The 24,458-nt window shown below is 45.2% G+C and overlaps 1 protein-coding gene and 1 long non-coding RNA gene across 4 annotated transcripts in view; one reads left to right on the top strand and one right to left on the bottom strand.

The window, feature by feature from the left end:
• Positions 1 to 24,458, bottom strand: part of LOC138580557 (uncharacterized) — a 319,738-nt gene that overhangs the window by 146,025 nt on the left and 149,255 nt on the right. The window lies entirely within an intron of this gene.
• ZNFX1 (zinc finger NFX1-type containing 1) overlaps positions 1 to 24,458 on the top strand; it is a 128,228-nt gene that overhangs the window by 56,782 nt on the left and 46,988 nt on the right. For all 3 annotated transcript variants that reach the window (XM_069651184.1, XM_069651185.1, XM_069651186.1), the window contains exon 13: positions 15,094 to 15,189. In XM_069651184.1, coding sequence (XP_069507285.1) covers positions 15,094 to 15,189 — 96 coding nt within the window. The remainder of the gene's footprint in view (positions 1 to 15,093; positions 15,190 to 24,458) is intronic.

Raw genomic sequence — 24,458 nt, 5'->3', positions numbered from 1 at the left:
GCAAAAAAAAATCGTGTTCAAGAAATGATATGTCAGGATATTCAAGCTTTTGGCCTCCTTTCTACATATTTTTAGCACGGGACAAGGCGGCACACTCGAGCTTAGCACTGTCTCTGGCTTCTCTAGCACGAGGATCCAGTTCAGATCTCAGTATCAGGGCCTTCTATTGTCAAAGTCTCTTTGCCATTCAAAGTCTCTTACTTCAGAGGCCCTGATGCGACAAATAAACATTCAAAAGTTCCTTTCTCCACAGGATTCTCATATACAACTTCTTGGGTGATTCTCAACTCACCCCGGCCCCCCTGACGAGCTCAGACCCACTTTAACACAAAGCTTTCACATGATCTGCCTCTGTCGGACTCAGACCAAATCTATGTACTTTTCCAAACTTAGGGCCACTTCGATTCACATTTATTGGTTCTCTCACAATTGATCTCACTCGTCTGAGTTCGGATGAACTTTATGTACTTTTCTCACTTCTTAGTTGGCTACCTTACAGAGACCTTGGGTTGAGCACACACACAGTGCCGGACCACTCTGTGAAAGGTATTATAGTTTGCTTTAAAGTTTAATCACTCATCAGCAGTTTAACTTCATTTGCGTCTCTTATCACACCCGTTTTAACTATGGTCGTTCCAGCGCTCGCCATACAATGTTGCTGCTTGCACCCTTGGCTTCAACACAGACCAGTCTTGTATCAGTCTCCCCAACTCAACGGTTGTGTTGGTTTCACTGAAGCAGCTTTGTTCTTGGAGCCAATGATATTACCACATTGGCTGGAGATTCTCCTCACCTTGATTACTGACACAGAATGGCCCCGACTTCCTCCGACACACAATACAGGATTCTTCAGCCTGGTTTCCTGGTCCTACGCTTTCTCTCGAGGTCTCGTGAAAGTAACGGTTCCTTGTCGAAAGGTCAAGGGAACGTTCCTCCTCGTCACCTCCTTCTGCTTTGCCGTTTTTCTCCTCGTGTAAAACTGCCATCTTGGAACTGCTGTTTCCTTGTGTGCTTTGCCACGCGCAGAATGTGCTCTCGTGCTCTGCCTTTTATCCATGTGGGGAAGTGTAATGGAAGTCAGGTGTGTAAAGGATGCACCGCCGGTGAGTCGGGGAGACCGATAGCAGATCGGTCTGTATTAGAACCAAGGTTGCAAGCGGCAACATTGTATGAAGAAATATGCAAAGAACAGAGTGTAAGGCATATGTGATAAGTGACGCAAATATAATTGAATATCCAAGGAGTGATTGAACTTTTGGAACCAAGGTAGATGCCATATACAAAGTGGTCCGGTGCCGCGTGGGTGCTCATTCGAAGGACTCTGTTAGGCATCCAACTGAGAGTGTAAAATTGTGAACTGTGAAATCGAAGTGGTCCTGCAATGGGTGAAGCCAAACCCTGTGCACATTTGAAAGTCTTCGATTGTTAAATACGAACTGTAATTGGTCCGAGCCTGGCTGAAGGAGTATAATTGTGTAAAAGGGATCTGAGCCCGGCTAAGGGGGATCCAGGGTGAACCGTGAGTCACCCGAGAAAAGATATTCTATAAGCATTGGAGAAGAGGATCTGAGCCCGGAAGAGGGGGATCCAGGGTGAAGAGTGAATCATCCTACATGAATACTTGGAAGGGAACCTTTTCGTTTGTTTGACACATCAAGCCCTCTGGATCAAGAGACTTCTGATAACTTAAAAGACTTTGTCATAGAAGGCCCTTATACGTGTAATAGAACTGTGTCCTCGTGCCGAAGAAGCCCAGGAGTGTGCTATGCTCGAGTGAACCGCCTTGTCCCATGCTGAAAACTTGCAGAAGGGAGGCCAATGGCCTGAACATCCTGACTTATCATTTTTTATGTACACTTCTTTCTTTTTCAAGACCATGACCCCACACTATTTGTAATTTAGCGATAAGGATTGGCAATAGGTTTTTTTAGTGTAGGCCCTTTTATTTTGACGAGACTCCACTAGGACTGCATTATTATTTCTTGATGGTCGTTGCTTGCTCCCATCTTAGATTTAGGTTTATATAGGCGTTTATCACTCCCTTGATAAAGTTCCATAAACACGCTTGAACTGTGGTCACTTGTGTTTGTCTTACTTTGATACCATGCCTTCCTTACAAAGGGTAGAGTTCCTAAATATCCTACCAGGTAGGATGGGGTAAAGGTGTTATAAGGAAAGAGATACTGGGCCTCATTATAACTCAGGCGGTCCGGAAATAACGGTGGCGGTAAACCCGCCGCCACCGTTGTTTCCGGACCGCCTGATCCCGACTCCTGCAGGCGGGAGGTGATGTTCCCGCCAGGTCTGACCTGGCGGGTTTAACACCGCCCGCCTGCAGGCGGTCGAGGAAACACCGGCAGCATTACGAGATGCTGCCGGTGTTTCCATGATCCCCATTCCCATCGAGTCACATAGGACTCGATGGGAATGGGGATTAACATCATTGCGCCTCCGGGATTCCCGGAAAACCGGGGTTGTAATGCCCCGGTAATTCTGGGAATCACGGAGGCGGAATGGTAATACGAGTCCGGCGGTAACCGCGGTGGTTTTACTGCCGCGGTTACCGCCGGACTCGTAATGAGGCCCACTGTGTCTCACCGTCTGATGTCCCACTCGCACTCCCCGTGATCCTCCCACACTGGTCCACCCCAGGAACTGGATCCAAAAGCGATGGCCGTGTCCTGGCAACCTGGATGACAGATCACTGGGGACAAGTGGGTGAGTCACCTTCTGGTTTTTCACAGTGCGAAGAACTTGAAATATTACTAGTATATGCTGGCTAATGCTGAGTATATATGTTCTTGTCGAAATTGAATGTTTATTCGTTCAAATGTGCTAAAGTACAAATTCTACCCTAACCAGTATCATATTAATGGTGAGGACTGTGAACAAAAAAGTATATCTATTTAGAATATATTTCTTGGTACCCAGTTTATGCATTTGTCTCTGTAATGTCTATTCCTAATCAGTTTGTTTAGTGGGTGCAAATGATAACCCCTTGTTCAGTAATTGTACTTCATGTATATCCAGTATTCTTTTAGATAGATTAGTGATCAAGTTCTCCTTTGGCGTGTTACTTGTAAGTTGCTATAGGCTGCCATTGTTCTGTGTCTCCTTGTGTACCCTCCTACTTCATCCTCTTTCACCCCCTTACCCTTGCTTTCCCTGAATCTGTGTTGCCTATTGTGATATCTTTGGTAATTGGTTCTGCAAAACATACATGCTTTGTAGCTTCCTGCCTGTTGCCCTGTCTGAACCGCTATATCTGGTCTAAAATATTACTCATCTTACTCGGTTCTGTTTCATTACCCCTATTTTCAGTGCTTGATGGTACTTTGTTTATATAATAGTATACACTCGCCATGTACAGATATGTATGCACTGACATATGTATCTCAATTTACATCTACCACTGCAGTGAAAAATATACTGGGAGATCACATTACAACGATCTTCTTGTATACTGACTGGTTGATATAAAAAACATCTTTTTGCTATGTATTTTTGCACCAGGAAATTTCAATGAGTGGAAACATAGATTTATGGACTTTTGTATAACTTCATATTCTTCCCTCACCCCCACTCCCCTTCCTGGGTGGCATTGGAAGCAACTACTTACTGTTTTATAGATAGGCTAACATTGCAAAGACAAAAGCATACGCTGGGTACTAATACATGTATTCTAAATAGATATACTTTTTCGTTCACAGTCCTCATCATGAAAATGACACTGGTTAGGGTAGAATGTGTACTTTAGGCAATTTGAATGAATAAACGTTCAATTTCGACAAGAACATATATACTGAGCATAAACCAGCAGATACTATTAATATTTCAAGTTCTTTGCAATTAGCAATAAGTGAATGGCCAACAACCTACCTGCCTATATTTAGTTTCTGTTTAAATTATTTATTGTCTCACGGGTATTAAAGATTTATATCTTTCTTTCTTACCACTCAGCAACAATGGATATATCGTAAAGGATTTCTTAAGATGAGCATTCTCTTTAATTTGTTTTCAATATTATGATAACTATACACCTCATCAAGGTTGATTAAGGGACAAGTTTGGATTTGAATCTTCAAGTTACCATACATTTAAATCTTCTGGTACTTATATAAAACAAAATGACTAATGTTTTTTTAATTTCAATTTTACTTGTTTTCCCCTTATTCGCCTCTCAATAACTTTTTGTTTCTTCGTTTTTTCTCTCAACATCTTTCTTAATTTCAAAATGGTTGATCAATAGGAGTATTACACGAACAGTTCTAATTACTTCTAATACTGCCTTGAAGAAGCGCAGATGGGCAAAACCTTTGGCCAAGTAGTCCGCGTTTACTATTATGACTTATCAACAATTGACTGTTATAATATTTTTCACTCTACTAACCCATGCACATAATTTTTGATGTGTAAAATAAATCAAAAATAAAAAAAAAACATGGGCAATGGCTTGGGTAGCGTTTTAAATGGCTGAAGGTGTCAGGAGTGGCACTCTATAAAAAGTGGCACAGGACACCCAGAAAGGGTTTGGGTGGTTGTGCCAAATAAAGTGGACAGATAAGAACACACACAGCGGAAAGGAAAGAGAACGAAGAGTAAGCAAGAGTAGCAAGGGAAAAGATACAGAATGAATACTCTCTTGGGGTGTATGCAGATATAGGAAAAGAGTATTCCACGAACCTTGGAAATACTCTAGCCTTCTACACAGTTTGCTATAACAGAGGCCCACGCTGTTTGCCCATGACTTGGAACAGCAGCTCTGGGTGTCTGTAATGTAGAAACAGGACAAGGGAAGGGGCAGAGGTTGACTGATGGGAACTAACAGACAAGCTCTGTACAAAAGGGTCTACAAACAGTACAAGAGAAGATACTACAGACAAATCCAGAAAAGGAGGTGATAGCAAACTAGCAGAAGGAAATGAAAGGAAAGTCGTGTAACAGGATAGGATAGCAGAGGACAGTAAGGAATAAGGTTGAGAGCTCAGAGGAGCAGGAAAGCAATGAGTAAGCCCACAGGAGTAGGACTGTAAGGTAGAACGCCCAGAGGAAAAGGGCTTAGGGCAGCAGAGTAAAGCAGACTGCACGGCAAGGATCCCGTAAGGGCCGGGCAGTAAGGAGTGAACCCTGAGGGACAGGGCCGCTGAACGTAGAAGGTAGCAGAGGACTGTAGAGGGCTGCTAGGCCGAGAACCCAGCGGAAAAGGTAGGTAGTAGGCAGCGGAGCGTGATAAGCTGCAAAGTAGGAAGGCCCAGAGGACAAGGGCTGTAGGTAGCCAAAGTGAGGTAGGCTGCAGAGCAGGGAGCCCCAGAGGACAAGGGCTAAGGCAGCCGGAGTGAGGCAGGCTGCAGAGCAGGGGGCCCAGAAGACAAGGGCTGAAGGCAGCCGGAGTGAGGCAGGCTGCAGGGCAGGGAGCCCAGAGGACAAGGGCTGAGGCAGGAAAGCAGCAGAGCGTGATCAGCTGCAATGTAGAGGGTCCGCAGGGCAAGGGCGGAGGCTGGAAGGCAGCAGAGCGTGATCGGCTGCAATGTGGAGAGCCCGGCAGGGCAAGGGCGGAGACTGGAAGGCAGCAGAGCGTGATCGGCTGCAATGTGGAGAGCCCGGCAGGGCAAGGGCGAAGGCTGGAAGGCAGCAGAGCGTGATCCGCTGCAATGTGGAGAGCCCGGCAGGTCAAGGGCGAAGGCTGGAAGGCAGCAGAGCGTGATCCGCTGCAATGTGGTGAGCCCGGCAGGGCAAGGGCGGCGACTGGAAGGCAGCAGAGCGTGATCGGCTGCAATGTGGAGAGCCCGGCAGGGCAAGGGCGAAGGCTGGAAGGCGTCAGAGCGTGATCAGCTGCAGTGTGGAGAGCCCAGAGGAGCAGGGCTGTGAGGCAGGGAGCCTGGAAGGCTATGGCTGGAGGCAGCAGGGTGGAGCAAGCAACAAGGCAGGGTCCAAGCAGGAGTGAAGGTAAGCAGCATACAAGATCCGTAGAAAGAAGCAAAAGGTGGAGGAAGGACTCTCAGATGCAAGAGGCTGAGCCACTGCAGGCAGGAGCCTTTATACTGCCTAGCCCAGCACAGAGGCAGGCTAATTGGTTGCACCTGGCTAAGCACACCTGCAGGCAATCGGCCACCTCCCTTTCTGTTCCTGGGCTGGTGGAAGCAGGGCAAGTCTCTAGGGCTTCTGGGGGGTGTAGTTCCTTTGATAAACAATAGGAACAGCCAGGAATCGATGCTTGTAGCCAGGTGCATTATGGTATGCGTAGTTTGTTGGAAATATTATTAAAGCAGCAAAGTCTCGCAAATGGGAAATAAAGTTCCCAAAGTAAATATAGATGGATCCAAGAGTCTGTTGTAAATAAATGATAAACATATAGTCCAAATTGAGCGTAAATGGATGCGCCCATGGCGCAGGCATGACAGAAGGTCAGTAGTGTTGTATAATATAAAGTGTGCACAGCCAGTGGCCTGTCAGTGTTAAAAATAGAGAGCAGGCAAGGCAAAGGCTATGGCCACTGGCCGTGACCAAAAGCCACAGCTAGTGAGCAGGGAGCGATTTAAAAAAAAATGCAAAGGGCACTGACGCTGTCCATGGCTGTAGACCATGATTAGGGGCCAGTTAGTGTTTTAAAATATACAATGGTCATGGCTGAATGCCATGGCAGTGGCGCCGAAAAATATAGAGTGGGCATGAAAACAAACTATGGTATAACAAAACCCTTAAAATGAAAGGCAAACACTTTAATTGAAGTGCATTCAAGGTGAGTAAACTTAACGCAACGAAACCCTTGAAATTCAGCGCATTGGGAAACTCGGGACTGGCTTAACTCAGCGTGTTCCTGTTGCAAAGCTCAAGCGCACATATATATTGTAAGAGAAGGAATTTACAATGCCATACAAAATGGCATTATGGAGGATATGGCATTATGGTGAAGATCAACGGGAACACGCTGAGTTAAGCCGGTCCTGAGTTTCTCAATGCACTGAATTTCATGGGGTTTTGTCGCGTTAAATGTACTCATCTTAACTGCATTAAAGAGAAGAGGTGGAAAAAGGAATATCTATTGTCATCCCGGCATTATATTCACACGCTGAGAGAGCAGGAGCTCTCAGTATACCACAAGCAGCTCAGGGGAGGAACACAGAGGGATTACAAGCTTTCAAGATGTTGGCCAGGACAGTTATAGACATGTTCCCAAACCCAAAGCCAATCCAGGTATCCTCAAGTTCCTTAACAAATCCTAGGTATGCTAATTAGAGAGCACAGGTTCAATAATGACTTGTTATTTATATAGCACTTTTATCCAAAGCGCTTTAGAACATATATAAATACATTATTATTGCCCAATCGAAATTGGTACTCTCTTTATCAACCTCTGAAGAATGAAAGGCTGAGTCGACCATGCCAGGATTTGAACCTGCGACCTGCAGGTCAAACCGATAAGATCAACGAGGGGTTAACCTTCAGAGGTATCTTACCAGCCAGTGTAGACCCTCACCAGAACTCCCACCCAAGAGGAAGAGAGAGAACCCTATAAAATTGAGACAGCCTACTTCCAGGAGAAGGAGGCTCAAGTGAGTTGATGGATGGAGATTGGATAGTGATGGAGAGATGTTTGTGAAAGCTGGACGCTAGATAGCCTCAGAGAAGGTGGTGGCTGGAGAGACAGAGAGCGCAGGAGAGATGCCTGCAGGAGAAAGGAGGAAGTTACATCTGCAGAGAGGAAGGCAGTAATGAGAACAGAAGGGAAAGATGTTGTAGGACCCACGGGGAAGGAGGTGAGCATAGGAACAGGAGTGATGGAGGTAGAAACTGATCAGGAGGATGTAACGAGGGTGGTAATGGAAGAGTTGGAGGGGGGCCTATGTGGTGTGATGAAGAGGTGGGGAGAGCAAGGAAAGCAGCCCAAGGAGATAGATAGCAGGTGGTGTGGAGGAGAAAAGCCCAATGTGGTTAGAAGGGCGGTGTTGGCAACAAGAGCAGTCCAAGCTGGTAAAGGAGAATTGACAGTGACAGGATCAGCCTGAGGTGGCATAAGAGGTGGTGACTAAAAGGCCTTAAGGTGGTTAAGAGATGTAGTGACAAGGAGAAAAGCCCATGCAGTGGTCGAAGTGTACGAAAAGAAGTAGTGGGACTATGTTCCCTGCTGGCCTGCACCCACTCCCCACAATCCCCATCACCACGTCCCCTCCCACACAAAATACACACACCCAAACACTTGCACCTGGTGTTTAAGGGAACATTCAGTGCAGTGCACGGAGAGTGCAAGTTTCAACTTCTTCCTACACTTTTATTTTAAAACAAAACCATTTTCGCAACTGTTTCTTTTTAAAATAAAAGTATAGGAGTATATCACTTCGACCACCGAGCGCATGGTGATAGAGCGTAGGTGGTGGCAATCAGAACAACATGATGTGGTACAGAGGAGGAGGTGGCAATGGGGACAGCCAGGGTGGTCAACCAGGAGGTGGTGGCTATAAGAATAGGCCACAGTGGTAGTGAGGAGATAGTGAATTACTAGTAAGAGGTAAACACAGGAGCAAAGGACAAAGTAGGTGGAATATAGAGAAGAGCTTGGAAAAGAGTCATCTCCAGGTGAGGAGGAGAAGAGTGGGGAGGAACGGCCTCTTGTGGATGAGAGGCGGGGGAGAGGCAATAGAGCAAAGAGACTCCGACTTTATTAAGTAACTGACCCGTGAGGTAGCGGATTGGTGAAAAAGCAGTGAGCTCGAGGAGGAAAGCTCTGGGGGTGGGGCTCAGGTGAGGCCCCGGGAAAGTCGGTTGTGATCCAGGGAGCCTAGCATTAGCTCAGAAAATAGATGGGGAAAGGATACTGAAGAAAGAAGGCAGGTATGACTTTTCCTTCTCCTTGCTGACCCCAACGTCATCTGTCAAGAAAGCAGAGGTTATAACTAGACATCTTTGACTGGGTTAGTTGTAGGGTTCATGACGCTGAAAAGCCTGCAACTGGGCTCAGTTGAGCAGAACAAGGGTTTGGGCCACCCTTAAGACTGCAACGTCAGAGAGGGGTGAGTCAAACCCTCTGAAACCTTTCTAACGAAAAAACTCTTGCAAATTGTACAGACGTGGACTGTTGCTATAAAGGCCCAAAGGCCTAACTACTCCTATCAAGTGAGAGACAATGAGTGACAATTGAGAGGATATCATCCTGCTTTGTTATCCCTGATGTCAAAGGCTTGGCATTTGCGCCGTCCCCCACTTGTGTCCAGCCCCCAAATAAAGTATTAGATCTACATTATTTGGTCTTGGCAACCTTCTTTTTTTCTTACCTTGTAGTTTACTGAACTTGATGCAACTTTCTTCTTATAATAAATAAGTGTTTTTGATAGTTACCTCTGTGGATAATCTATTGCTTGATAAATTCTGTATGTGATATACACTTAATACTAGTCCCTTCCCCACCTTAGCCTACACCTTAGTGTTGTAGGGAACTTATGGTGGCAACAGTAAAGACAGACACAAGTGATCACAGTTCAAAGGTGTTTACTAAACTGGAAATTCAGGGTGGAAAAACGCTTAAGCTAAATCTAAGATGGCAGCAAGCTTAGACCATCAAATAATAATAAGGCAGTCAAATAAGGGCCTATACTAAGAAAACCTATTGGCTATCCTTACGCTAAATACAAAAACAAGTGTAGGATAATGTACTTTAAAAATAAAGGAAGTATTCACAAAATGATGAGTCAGGATGCAATACTTGAGGTCTCCCTTCCCACGTTTTCAGTACATGACAAGGTGGGACTATGGAGCACAGCACACGCTCGAGCATTCCCAGCACGAGCGAACAGTTCTTCTTTCAGCAATCGGGGCATCTGGTAGTTAAGTCTTTTTCCTGTCAAAATGTTTCTTGCCGCCAGGGCCCTGATGGGTTCAAACAAACAAACAAAAAAGTCCCTTTCAGAAATTAGCTTTGGGGTGATGACTTTCCACCCCTGGATCTCCATCTTTCTAGCTCGGACCCCTTTCAGATGTCAGCCTCCCTCCTTCGGGTTCACTATGGCCTTTCTTACTTTCACAAGTCTTAATGTATTTTCAAACAATTCACTGTGGACATCCCTTGGTAGGGTTCACTCCTGTCAACACAGTCTTCATTCGTTCATTTCACCAAGCAGGATTCATTTCCCTTTGCTTCACATTCATCTGTTGGTCAAAGACTTTCGACTGTACAGAGGATTTTACAAGATCTCTGAATGGCCACTTTGACCCCTCTTCTCGCCGTTCCCAACGCCTTCTGGTTTTGGTAGTTTCAAGAATCGGGTAATAGCCCAGGGTTTCCTGCGTGAACACCCACGTGGTGTCAGACTCCTATGTTGCTGGTTTTTCCCCTTTTTACATCAATAGCTGTTTAAGCCTTTCACAGTTCAATTAGCCACTTGCTAATTTTCATTCAACACAATTGTTTCTTATCGAATCTCCTCTCGACTCACCGGCTGTGATGAACCGATTGGCTTACTTCTCCTTCGAGTCAATGTTGGTAACACGGAGACCCATGTCTCTCCCTGGCTTGGTTATCAGCAGAGGAGGGTCTTGTGTACCGCAGACATCTGCTGCAACGTACACGCTGGCTATTGTTTGCTGTTAGGGAGAATTCTCAGAAATGTGTTAATTCCCTTCTACCTTAGAGAACCCCATCTCTTTTGCTGGACTTTTTATCTCTCGTGTAATTTTAATGTGATTTAATTTCTGTGTTCTTTTTTAGCTTTGGAGTCTGACAAACTCCAGAGGCATCATCTTTACATTGTGTCACACAGGACCTTCAGTGCAGTGGCACAGAGAAGTCTCTTATATTTCCCAAATGTTTAACTACTTTCTCTTAGTGAAACTACTGTTTCCAAGACCAGTGAAGTGAAATTGACTTTACTTACATTTTGTAACTTTCTAGACCTAGCACACACTATCTTACTATAGGGTGCTTGAGGGGTTACTTAGTATCCCCTTGGTCTAGGTTCCCATGTAACATTTTTATGTTACTCTTCCTACAAGTAATGGCTGGTGGCAGTGGTTTACTTTTTCCTACCAGTGTGTGTTTTTACCGTGGGCTGCGTTCACAGCCAGGGTAAGGCACCCATGGGTACCCATTTTGTAAAAATGGCCCCAGTCTTCTTTTTTCACCATTTATTGTCAGGAAGGTCCTTTTTGAGATTTATTCTGCGCGCGAAGCCTGCCTCTGGCACCGGTATATCTGGCAGGGGCAGGAAGTGAGGGAGGTGCCTGAAACTCCCTGTGCTTAATCAATGACAGCCACCCTGCTGTGTGATTGGCAGCTAGGTTGAAATGAATAGGAGAAACCTGCATAAAAGGTGAGGCTTTTTGACTGGAAGGCAGAGTCAAACACTGGACGAAGGAATCCGAAGAAGAACTTGGAAGAGACACCTGCTGCAACTCCTGGACCGTTGGTTTGCCCAGTGAAGCCCTGCTGCTGTGCTGAAGCTCCGAATATGCCTCGACTAGAGAAGCCCTGCAAGGACGACTTCTCCCTTTGAGTTGGTGGGACCAATCAACTCCAAAGTAAGCCCGTCTGGACATCCTCTCGAAGCTGGTTGCATTTCCACTGCAGTTGCTGCTGGAACTGAAGAGCCAGGGAGAGGAACACCAGATTGTGTGCGTTGCTTTTAAGTCGCACTCAAGCGCTAGGAAGATCCTCTGGACTTCCTTGATGAAGGTCTGACCAAGCCTGAGCCACCTCAACAGAGTGCTGGACCCCAGAAGCAAGGAAAGGCTGCAGTGGTATTCGAGAACCGCAGTGTTGCTATTTGCTGTCAGACGCGAGGAGCTGAAACACAGAAGGACTGCTGAATTGAAGTTTACCTATTGCTGCCGCTGACCGTTCCATTGCAGAGCAGGAGTCCCCAGACGTCCTCCCTCCTATCCCCACGACTGAGGCCCAGTAACAACATGATCTGAAGAGCTGTACAGGAACAGAAGCCAGCTGGAACGATTTCTTCTAACCATAGGCACTGTAAAGTCTAAGAGAACTTACCTCTTGTTGTGTAACCTTACTTGCTCTCAGTTGAGACCTGTCTTGGTTGTCTTGCAGAGTTGCTACAACTTTGCTTTTCACAAGCCTCCCAGCTTGTGGCCCTTCAAGTGTTCTATTTTCTACAAACATTGTGCAAGAAGTTTGTCCTGCCTGCAAAGAAGATCTTCAGCTCCCTTTGACATTGTGCAATTAACATTGGCTGTCCTGGCTCCCTGAGAGACTCCTCCTTAGCTCTGACTTTGTGCTTTGGAAGGTGTTGAAAAGTACTTGCCTGTTTTTGAGATATTTGTTAACCTTAGTTTTATTCCTCTATTCTATCTTTTTAACCTAACTCAGTATTGCTCTGAATGTACACGTGATAAATCAATGTCCACAGTTTCCTAGCTACTTAAGTCACTTGAGGGTGTAGGAAGTGTCTGTGTGCCATCCCCAACGGGTGTCATTTGATTTAGAGAAACTGAGAGTGTGTTTTGAAGTATATTTAAGTGCTACATGTTTTGCTCCCTTTCTGAAGAAGGCTTATATAACTGACTGTGAAATAAATTAATAATTATTTTATCAAGAAACCTTGAGTGTAAGTGTTTATTTGGATAACTGTACTATGAAACTCTGTGTCACAACATTACTGCTCACATTGACCCCTCTTGAGATAAGTCTGGCTGCTCGACCACACTACCAACCTGTGTAGTTCAGACTTGTACCAGAGGTTGGGTCCCTATTTCCAGAAGGTCATGGTTATTGTTGTGCACCCAAATGGCACTGCATATAATCTTGCCAAATATTTGCGGTCTTATGATTACCTCTTCATGGGCCTTGGTCGAAAGGGGCAAGGTCAATTCTCTCCTTGTCACCCCCTCGGTATGCGTCGTCTTTCTCCTCTTCTTAAACTGCTGTGCTGAGTTAACTCTCACGTCGTGCAGTCTGGAATTTCTTGTCCTGTGCTCTCATGCTCCACCTTTTATCGCTGTGGGGAAGGGAAAGGGCTGCCAGGTGTGTGTGATTCTGGTCTATTGCCTGACTTTGCCTGACCCTTGTGTTGGGACATGTCAAGTAAATGGCTCTGGTGCTAGTCCTTTGTCTTTCGTGTTGTGCAAGAGTGTTTGTGTGGTAAAAGGGGGAGGGTTGGCGGGCAGTGTTTTTGAATGTCCTACGTGGTAAGATGTGGAAAAGGTGTAAAAAGAAGGGGGATACAGCGTCTCACCTGTCGGTGTCCCATTCCCACTCCCCAAGTACCACCCATCCAGGTGACCCCCTCTTCCACTGGTCCACCCCCAGGAACTGGATCCAATAGCGATGGCCGTGTCCTGGCCACCTGGATGACAGATCCCCGGAGACTAGATAGGGAGACACCTTCAGGTTTCTCACAGAAAGGAACATGTTTAGTCATGTTTTCAGTGAGAAGTTTAGTCTTGATGGAAACCTTATGGGCCACGTAAGGTTGGTCTTTCAGAACCCTACATTCATAGGGGTTCTGGAACACCCTTCTAAAGTTGACATACTCGTTGTCCCTGCCTCCTCGTAGATTTGCCACACTCTGACTTGCCCATCTGCAGGTCTACTCTCTTCTTCTCATTTCATTCTTCCTACCTCGTTTGCCTCCATGCTATTCACTCTTTCTACCTCCTCCACTTTTCTCTCTTCACCACCTCCTGTGCTCCTCTCCCTCGCTTCTCATCTATCCTTCTTCAACAATTTGTCTTTCCTTGCCACCTCCCCCAGTTCTCTCTCTTTGCCTCCTCCTTTGTTTCTCTCTCTCTCCTACTCTGCTTCCCTTCCCTCTGCCGCCTCGCTGCGCCATCAGGCTCAACCCTGCACCTTGAACTCCATACTCATAAATCCCACACCCTCGCTCAGTTTGGTGCACTTCTTATAGCTCTCCACCAGGATGTGTGACATTTTGAGTTGAAGGAAGCTCTGTGTGTGACATGCACATTTAGTTTGATTGCTTCTGGTCTGCTCAAACTCTTTTTCCAGCTTGGAGGCACTAACGAGTGCTCCATCTGCAGCTCCTCGAAGGAAGGTTTCAAGAGCAGAGCCCACCATTTTAAATTTAGTTGGCTTATGCCGCTCATCTCTGTAAGCCTTGGTATCAGCCCTGCCCTTCTACGCTCTGAGACCTAGTAAATTTGTATTCTTAAAATCATGTACATGTTTAGGAAATCCTGAGAGTAGGTTCACAAGGAGTCGGTGGATGCTCTCGATCACTTGCATGGCAAACCTTGACATTTCAATTTTCACAACACTGCTCTGGGGTGGGGGGCTGTGGTTATCTATGGGGATGGCCCGGTGAGCCTCAGGCCTCCCCTTCTCAATATTGACACATTCCTCATGGCACCTACATGTTCTGGATAACCGTGGGTTTCCCCTATAAGTGGTGTAAGGTGTGCACACGAGAGACCGAATTGAGTGTAGTACCTCTGATCCAGGATGCAGGCCTGGATGGTGGTTCTCAGTCCCCATGGCTGCCCCGCTCTCATCCTCCAGCCTTCCGTATATGACTTTATCACAGTACTGCCCTCATTCCTCTTTCTTGCGGTCACACTTATTTTCTGCCATTTTCAAACATGTATCCCAATTGTCAGCCATCTTGCACTACCAGAGGGGTACTGTTGTCGCCTCCTCATGAACCACTCTTCCCTTCGTTTTAGCCTACTTTTGCTGCCACCCTTTTCACAAACCTATATCTCTTCCCCTTGGCCCACTCCAACATCCTCATCTACCAACCTCACTGCCCTAATTATTTTCTCTTCTGGCATACCTGCCTCCCTTCCTTGTGTAGCATCATTCTGCCTCATCATCTTATGCACCCCTTTCCACATAGCTTACTCCCCACGTACCCCTTTCCTCATAGACCCGCCTTCCCTTGTGCTCTCTCAGCATGCCTTCACCCCACCACTGTAACTCTCCTACGCTTGTAGCTATCATCCCCTCTACATACTCTCTCTTGTTCACAGATATGTGTACATATCTTCCCCTCCCTGGATTTCCGCCACATCCCCCCAACCTTTCCCTCCTCCTCACAGAAGGATCCATCTTCTTTTGCTCATACTCTGCTTCCTCCACGTAACACAAGCACATGTCAACCTCAATTTAATGTGAATGTTTTCTTTCAGCACCGCATGCGACCAGAAATTGCTCGACTCCTCACTCCCCATATCTACGAGGAACTGGCCAACCATCCTTCAGTGCTCAAGTATGAAGACATTAAGGTGAGCATATGGCCACATCTAACAAATAGTGATACTGGGTATGCAATGCAGGTGTGACCTTCATGTCAAATCTTAAATTGGGCCAATGATAACTAGGGAAATAAAACCAAAGCATAGGTCATTATTCTGGTATCATGTTCCTTATTTCTTGAATTGTTTCCCCAGATGCTGATGCTCTGAGTGCCGCAAGCGAGAGCACGGCGCGGGTCATAGGCACGGAAAGTGCATGGTCTTCCCTGACTTTAGTATGCCAAAAGAGCTTCACTCAGGATAAATGGGAGGAGCATACACACTCCATCATTGTATGGCTTGCTATTGAGAATGAGTTGCTCCTCTAATTATTGCACATCAGAGAGAAATCCTGCCTTAGCATATGATACATGGTGTTGTTGACTGATGTTTTGCAGCCCTCTATTGAGGGACGTGCAACCAAAAGGCAAGACAGTGTTTGCAACCAAAATAAAGACCACACTTTTCAAAGTGGTAGCTATGGCACATCAGCCAGCCTTAACTCGAGGGAGAAAGTAGCTGGTTGTGAAATGCAGTTATTCCTAATATTAACCCCAGAGAAGAGGCTATACCAGTATATTGTACAATATACACTTTATTTTATAATGACACATATAATATCTATAAGGTCAAATAAGTACTTTGGATTTAACATAACACAAAGTAATAGTGTGGATAAAAATAGTAAAGGGCCAGAGAAGACCCTGCCAACTCCTAAATTAAATGTATGCTCACTACCTGGTGGTAGGCACACTACTTATAGGGCTCTGGTGTGGGGAGTAAAGGGAAAATGGAAAATCCTTGACAGTTAAAATGCATTAATGGAGGCATAATCAGGACCCAAAATGCCAACACATGAACAGTCACATTAAAGCATAGTAGAATTAATGATACAAATGTACAACCCACATTACATATAACACAAAGAGCAGGGGTCTGTAACCTGCAGCACTCCTGCTGTTTTGCACTATGGCTCCCAAAATACCGCACTACTCGCTGTGCTGGCTAGGGCTGATAGTCGTTGTAGACCAAAACAACTGGAGAGCTAAAGGTTCCAGACACCCAACCTACATGGAGACACATAGGGTTAATTAACACTTACCTAACAGTGGCTAGAGAGCCACCAAAAGGTAGGATATAAGTAGTCTTCCAAAACCAGACCCCTGAGGTCTTATTACACTCTGTGAGGGAGGCATGGTATCACAAGTAGAGACTGACACAAAAGTTGCACATTTCAAAACCTTTATTGTTAGATTCAAGGGGGTTGGAAAATCTCCTGTCCGGCCGTGTAACTAAATGGGAGTAATCTTGACCATCAAATAATAAAGAAACAGTCCTAGTCAAACAATAAAGGCCTATACTAACAAAAACGTAATGCCTGCCCTTTACGCTCTAATACAAACGAATGTGACATAGGGATATGCATCAAAAAAAGGAAAAATCAGTGGTGAAACGAAATGTCAGAATGACAATATAAATCAGTATTAATTCTTGTCCCCACGTTGTATAGCACGTAGTTAGATGGAACATTTGATGGATGAACACACTCTGGCTTGTGAACACAGTTAGGCAACTGGCTCTGCCCTCCAGAGACTTCTTGGCTATTCAAGTCTGAGTCACAAGTTCACGGGTTTAACCTCGCGGGTCCCCATCCAGGTCACCCTTCAAGCTTCTACACAGTTTCAACAAAAAGTTTCAAAGTATAGTATTTGGGTGCCGCTCTCTATAGGTTCCCCTCAATCGGACTCAAACCTCTTCTTCTTGGTGGGGGTTGCCTTTGTTAGGACAGTTTTTCTGAAGTCCAACTAAGGGCTTAGTAAAACCATTCACTCAACTCTTAGTATAAGGCTGCACCACCTGAGTTTGTTGGTAGCTTAGACAGAGCAGCCAGGCTTATTTTAGGAGGGAGGGAGGGCTGTGGAATCAGTACAAATGAAATTGTAATACAAATGGTCCAAAGAAATACTGAAACACTATGAATTGTAAAAATAAATGGTGTATTTAAATAAAAGGAGGCCCAGATACATTTTGGGGGAAATAAGTACTATCACATTGTATGTAATCACAATTATAAAAACACAACACTATGCTTGAAAGTACACAGACCAAAGCATAAACCTTATTTGGAAAACCTAACAGTAGTTCTAGGGACGTCAAATCTTTTCATACACATTCAGATCACACCTTTTCTTGGTGAGTAAAAACGAATGATTACTTTCAGATTACATTCAGTAATTCAAGGGTAGTAGACCCTACCAGTTGTACCATGACACTCAGCAACAAATCACATAATCGGTCAACTGGACAGTATACATTTTGTGAATAGTGGAACACATATTCTAGGTGCAGTAAAAACCTTTAACTAATTTTGTGATAACACACAGTTATACTCGGTAAGTAAAACCTAAGGGTGTAATATTCAATTACAGGTGCTTTTGAGATCAGTGAACCACAGATTGAGATAAGCAGTAACTCTTGTAACTTATTTTAGGATGGCACACAGCTGAATCAAGGTAAGTAAAAAAAAAACATATACTTTTTCAAGGAGCTGTCAGCAACTTGGGGCAGGTATAAACCTAAGACTCTTTTTGTGTCTGTCTAAAACAGACTATGGAAAGCAAAACCCAATGTTACTCTTTATAAATGACCCTATGTTATTCTAGGTAGGTAAAACCCAATGCTGACTTTTTCTAGACAGGCTATAACAGCAAGTCAGGGGAAACGAGACCCAGTTGGGGAACACTCATATAATTATCCTAACAGGAATAATAAAGTGAAACCTAAAGCACTACTTTTGGGAAGAGGCACAAGCAAATCACAGATGAGTAATATACCTTTACATCTACTTAATGTTAGAATGGTTTAACAGTTTCAAAGGAAAGAAAGATGTTACATATACTATTCAGAATAGTGCAACAAACATTCAAGGTAAGTAAGAACTTTTGTAACTGTTCACTCTCAGAGTCAGTTCCAACCAACTATTTTACAAGTAAGTAACTTTTAAACACATATTCTCTTTTGTAGGCAAAAGGCCCAGTCCCTTTAAAAGTCTTTCCCTTATTCTTGGGGCATGAGTGTTATCAGTGGCAGAAGGGAGGGGATCACTAGGGTCTAGTGTCCAACAGGCAGTTTCAGGAAAGGTTCTTAAGTAGTAAAAGCCAGAGTTCCTTAGGAAGAATGTTCAAACAGGTGAGTATTTTACTTTAGAGTTAGTTGACGGTGCAGGGGCTTCACAGAAGATACCCCAGGAGGATTCCAGCAGTGGGCCTAGGTGAACTGGACATGAGGCCTCCCAATCACAGAAAACACCCCACAACTACATAGGAATCACAAGAGACTTAAGGTAAGTAAATACCTAAGCCAGCACAGTACCTCAGCAAAGAAGAATATTTTACAGAAGGATGACATCAGGATCTGCAGCCAAAAATGCGGTTGGTGGATTCCTTGTCGTGGTGATTGAAAACAGGTCCTTTAGAAGGGACTTTGCAGCAGGGATCAACGGGGAAGGCTCTAGGCACGATTTTCCTCGTGGCTGCATGCCGCTGTGTGGATTTGGCACCTTTTTCAGGAGCTCAGAAGAATACAGAATATCGCTGGTCGGATTCTCATCGTTACAAAGGTCAAGCACTCTGGTGAGGGGACTTTTCAGACTTGATTTGTGATTCTGGAGATCCAGCAGAATGACCACGAAGATTAAGCGAGATTTGGAATTCGGAATACCGTGCCCCGCACAATGGCTCGAGGTTCCAGGGTATTGCAGCCCCATAAGGTTGCAGAACGCCATGGGATGGCTCAAAATGCAGGTCTTCTTGAGTATAGTGGGTCTCGCCAGGCTCTGGGTCGTCATTTTCTGAGTCACCAGGTCGATTGAAAGGAAGGGCTACAGCCGGCTCAGATTACACAGCAGGCTCTCCGATCGCTGGAAATCATCTCAGACGCTTTTCCATCATCATCCTCTTCAGTTTTGGTTCCAGTGAGTGACTTGTCAGCTTCCAGGTTCGGAGTATTTAACGAAAACTACAGCACAACTTCTACATTCTCTGCCTGCATTTTACAACAAGGGGATGTCTGGTTGTTCAAGCAGGACAGCCATTCCCCCCACTGGGATTTCTCCCCATTCAGGCAAGGAGGAAGACAAAGGGCTGGGGAGTTTTGGGCTCCTCCCTCGCTTCCTGCCTTCACAGACAGACTGGAGGCTGGGCAGGGAGTCCAGGAAACTCCTGCCGAAGATAAAAATAACACAAAGGAATTTTCTGCCCTGGATGTCAGGGGAAGGAAGAAGGAAGGACAAGAAACATTAAACTGGCAAAAAAAAAAGACGGGGGCCATTTTGGTAAAATGAGCACCCTTGGTTCCCTTTACTGCAGCTATGAACACAGCACGCGGTAAAGGTGGACCGAATTAGTAAGGTATCGCTGCCACCAGCCATTGAAGGTAAGCTTGCCCTTGTAACATAATTGTTACAGTTTTAGTGTGAAAGGGGATACATTGTATCTCCCCAGCACTCCACATAAGGTGGGGTGTGCTGGTTTCACCAAAGAAAATGTATAAGGGATCCCAACGTCCTTTCTACCCTTGGGAACTGTAGTTCTCTCAAGGTTAGCCAGAGAATGGGCAACCCAAACAGGCACTTATTGCCAAAAAGTTGTCAAAGAGGATAACCTTTAAAAGACACTATGGAGAGTCTAAAAATGACACCCATAAAAAGAGTTAAAGATTCTATGAGTGTGGAAAAAGGTTCCCACTTACAGAGGTATAAGGACAAATAATCCACCAGTAAAGCAAAAAGTTTTGGGGTTGACACAGGTCAGGAAGATTTACCATTACTATGAAAATCTTACCTAACACCCTTCCCCAAGCTTTGTTCACATTCCACACTATAGGTTCCCCTCAATCGGGCTCAAACCTTTAACTTTCACTTCTCACAGGGGTCTCCTTCAGCCAGTCTTGGACCCTCTTTACCTTTAACTTTCACTTAACACACAGGTCTCTCCCTCAGCCGGGGTCAGACCCTCTTTGCCTTTCAGGCGTCAAAGACTTTCGAAACAGAGAGGATTTTTGCTCTCACCTCCACATGACCACTTCGACCCTCCTTTCTTTCTTTACTTCCACTTTACATATTTCTTTTCTGTACCAATGTCTCTTGGGAAATGTACTTGCAATGTATGACTTGCTTTCATATCAATTTCTTCTAGATCAAGTCTTTCAAACTTTTTGTTCATGCAATGTTGTGGTTACTTTCTTTCTCTCGCTTTCCGCTGCCCCTGCAGCTTTAATACATTTCACAGAGACATCTCATTTCACTGGACCACTCTGCTACTTTGTATTTCATATTCACAGTTCTTAACAATGGATTCACTTTCTTTCACATCTTACCAGTGCTTGCGTAACCTTCGTTCCTCAGATACTGTCGCCAGCATTTCAATTAAACACAGACCGGGCTTTCTTTGCTTCTCTCAACTCACTGTTCGTGTTAAAATGCTTTCTGTCTTTCGTGTCTTTGATGTAGGAGTCAAGGTTATTACTTTTAGGGAGAATTCTCATTTCTGTGCTAATTACCTTCACCCTCAGAGACCTCCAGCTCTTTTGTTGGACTTTAGGACTTTGCATTTTTATCCTTGAGTGAGCTAGACCTTTTTCTCACTCTCCATGTAGTTTTGATCTGATTTGGACCCTGTGTTTTCTTTTTCTTTGCTTCTGGAGTTTAACAAACTCCATAGGCATCTACCTTTTGTATGGTGACACCCAGCACCTTCAGTGCAGTGTCAAAGAGTAATCCTTTAGATTTCTCTTAAGGGTTAGATACCTTTTCTTGGGTGAACTACAGTTCCCAAGAAATAGTAAAGCGAAATTGACTTTACTTGCCTTTTTCCTATGTAGGTACAGCACACCCCATCGTATGGGGGTTACTTAGTAGCACCTTTTCCTACTTACTCATGTAACATTGTTTATGTTACTCTCACAACTTTAAATGACTGGTGGCGGCAGTGGTTTAATTTTCCTACCCTTGTGCTTTTCTACTGCAGGCTGAATCCTCCGCTGCAGTACAGCACCCATGAGTGACCATTGTTTCAAAATGTCCCTGGTCTTCTTTTTTGCTGTTTCTTGTTTGTGAGGTCTTTCTTGGATTTTACTCTGCGTGCCATACCAGGTTTAATCCTTTTGTTCATTTTGCCTTTGGCAGGCTTCAGTAGTGAAACCCGCCTCTTGCTCCAGTGTGTCTGGCAGAGTAGGAAGCGAAGGAGGTGCCTGAAACTCCCTGTCCTTAGTGTCCTTGGTTGCCTGAATGCACCTAGTGCTGATTGGCTGGCTGGCCATCCTTGCAGGGCAGCCACCCTGCGGTGTGAGTGACAGCTAGGCTGTGCACCAATGGGAGAAACCTGCATAAAAGACGAGCTTCTTGAACTGAAAACAGAGTCGACCACTGGAAGAAACATCCAACGAAGGAATCTTGATGAGAAGCTTGCTGCATCCTCCTGGACCATTGAACTGCCCAGTGGAGCCCTGCTGCTGTGCTGAAATTCCCTTTCTGAATCGACTAGAGAAGCTCCGGAGAGGACAACTTCTTCCCTTGGTTTGGTGGGACCACCTAACCCCAAGACGGACTTTGCTGGGAAACCTTCCCCAACTGGCTGTACTTCTTTGCTGCTGCAACCGAGTGCCAGGGGTCGAGAAAGGCGAAGTCGAGTGCAACGTCTTTAAGCCAGACTGAAGCTCTAGGAAGATCCTGAGGACCCTCACGAAGCACGACAACCCAAGCTCGAGTCACCTCACCAGAGTGCTGGACTCAAGGAGTGAAGGAAGCCCATCTAGTGTCCAAGATCCGCGGTGGTGGTATTTCCCGGTAGCTGAAACCACGAAGTGCTGCTGAACTGAAAAGAGCCTGTAGATGATGCTGACCTTTGAACTGCAGTGCAGGGGTCCTCCAGACATCCTCCCTCTTGTCCCCATGACTGAGGCCCAGGAACAGAGGATCTGCAACTTTGCAACCAGGACAGAAACCAGCTGGATCATCTTCTTCTAAGCTAAAGTACTGTTCTGACTCAGGGGTGCTTACCTCTTTGTCTATGTAGTGCTTGTCTCAGTTGAGATTTGCAGTAGCTGCCTTTCCAGAGTTTTCCTAGCTCTACCTTTTCACAAGTGTAACAGCTTGTGGCCCAACAGTGATTTCCTACAAGAAACTCTCTAACTTTGTGCAAGACTTTTGTGCTATCTAAGAAGTGCCTCAGCTCCATAGACATTGTTCAAATTGACTTTGGCTGTCCTGGCTCCCTGCAGACTCTTCTATCCCCTTGACTTTGATTCTAACTGTCCCTCATTGGTGATGCATTGGTTTTTAACTAATATTGCTGGGAAAGGTTTTATCTAGACTTCATTGGGTGATTTAAAAGAGTTCACATACTCTGAGAACCTGTTAACCTTTTTACCTTCCCTTAACCGTTCCTTTCCGCAACCTCAGAATTTTAGCAAGTGCAAAAGTGATATATAAATGCCATTACTGTCCTAGCAATTGAAGTCACCCCAAGGTGTACGAAGTGTGTATGAAGTATCTACTTACTTATCTGGATTCTGAGAATGTGTTATGAAGTGTATTTTATTGTTGCACATTGCCCTTTTTAAAGAAGGCTTATTTAAAACTGACCGTTAAATAAATAATTGTTTTACTAGAAAACCTTCAATGTCAGTGTTATTTGGATACTTGTATGTGTGGATTTCGATGCTACAGCTCTACAGCTCACATTTACCCCTCTTGAGATAGGTCTGGATGCTCAGTCACTCTACCAACATGTGTAGTACAGACCTATACCAATAGGTGGGTTACCTATTACGAAGAGGATAAGTCTGGTGTAGTCTCCCACATGGTTACTCCATAATATCTTGCCTAACAGTTACCACTGCCGCTTCTGTTCCCCCCAAGCTCTGTCGTTCACCGGTAAGGCGGCTGGTAACCTTGTAGCACTCGGAAGACTCTTTCTCCCTTCCAGCTGGGCTTTCGTGCGCAATCGATCCAGCCTTCCGGAAAGAACGATCTCCTGCCGGTTGGGGTACGGAGGGGAATCTCGCTTCTTGCATCTCCGGTTCAGCCCTCGGTTTGTCGCTCTCCTTTGCCTGGTTTGCCAAAGCCATGGGGGAACTGCTCCTTCTCATGCACCGCCTTGCTCAAAGTGTGTCTTAGTGTTCCACCTTTTAACCATGTGGGGAGAGTTAATAGGTATTAGGTGTGTGCGTGATTAAAGTCAAGTGCCTGACCCTGCCTGATCTTGTTAGAGGGACATGTCCAGTGTATTGCGTGGGTGGTACTCCTTTCAGCCTCAGATCTCCTCTTCCTCGGCTCAGTGTTTGTGTAGAAAAGGGGGGGGGGGAATCTGGGAAGTTGGAATATCCCATGAAATAGGATTGATAAGGGTATTGAAAAGGGGGGATACCACGTCTTGCTATCGGGTATCTCTCCCCCACACCCTGAGGACCCCTCACCCAGGTGATCTTCCCACACTTGTCCACCCCTAGGATCTGGATCCAACGGCAATGGCCGTGCCTTGGGCACCTGAGTAAGAGATCCCTGGGGTCTAGGCAATGAAACACCCTCTGGTTTTTCAAAACTCCTAGAAATTAAACACAAAAGTAACCAGCAGTGGTACATGGTAACCTACTCAACATTTGTAGGAAGGAGTGAAATGCAGTGATTTAAACATACATATAAAATCAATCAGTGGAAGGAGCTAACATTTCAGTCTCCTGGTAATACAAATTCAGGGACCCAAGAGGTAACCAGATAAAATGTCTGTGTGCAGGTAAATACCATCAAAAGTAACTTTAAAGGTGCCTGTAGATTTGGTAAATGTTCCCCCCACAGGAATAAATGGGACAAATCCAAAAGCATTGGTTATTAGGAAAAGTCGGTTAAGTCTCTGTTCTCTCCATAGGTGTAGAAAAGGGGGTGCTAAAGGAGACTCTCTCAAAGAGTTCCAGTTTGGGGAACAAGACCCAGAAGCTCCAGGATGAAAGGAAACCAAGCAGGATTCAGTCAATGTAAACCAATGAGGAACTGCGGTGGAGAAGGACGTTCAGAAACCCAGTACCACAGACCCAGGTGATCCCCAAGGGGCAATCCGATTACCAACTCTTGAGCTCAGGACCCAGGGGAAAATACTCACAGCACCAGATTTGGAGGACTTGGCGCAGAAATGGTGAAATAACCTGGTAAGTATAAATCTTTTTTCACAGTTCGAGTTTCAGCATTGTATCCCAGGTCACAGACG

The sequence above is a fragment of the Ambystoma mexicanum genome, chromosome 3p (assembly GCF_040938575.1).
Source record: "Ambystoma mexicanum isolate Mex_15411 chromosome 3p, UKY_AmexF1_1, whole genome shotgun sequence".
In the NCBI taxonomy this organism is placed as follows: Eukaryota; Metazoa; Chordata; class Amphibia; order Caudata; family Ambystomatidae; genus Ambystoma; species Ambystoma mexicanum.
This window is presented reverse-complemented; position numbering and strand designations above follow the sequence as displayed.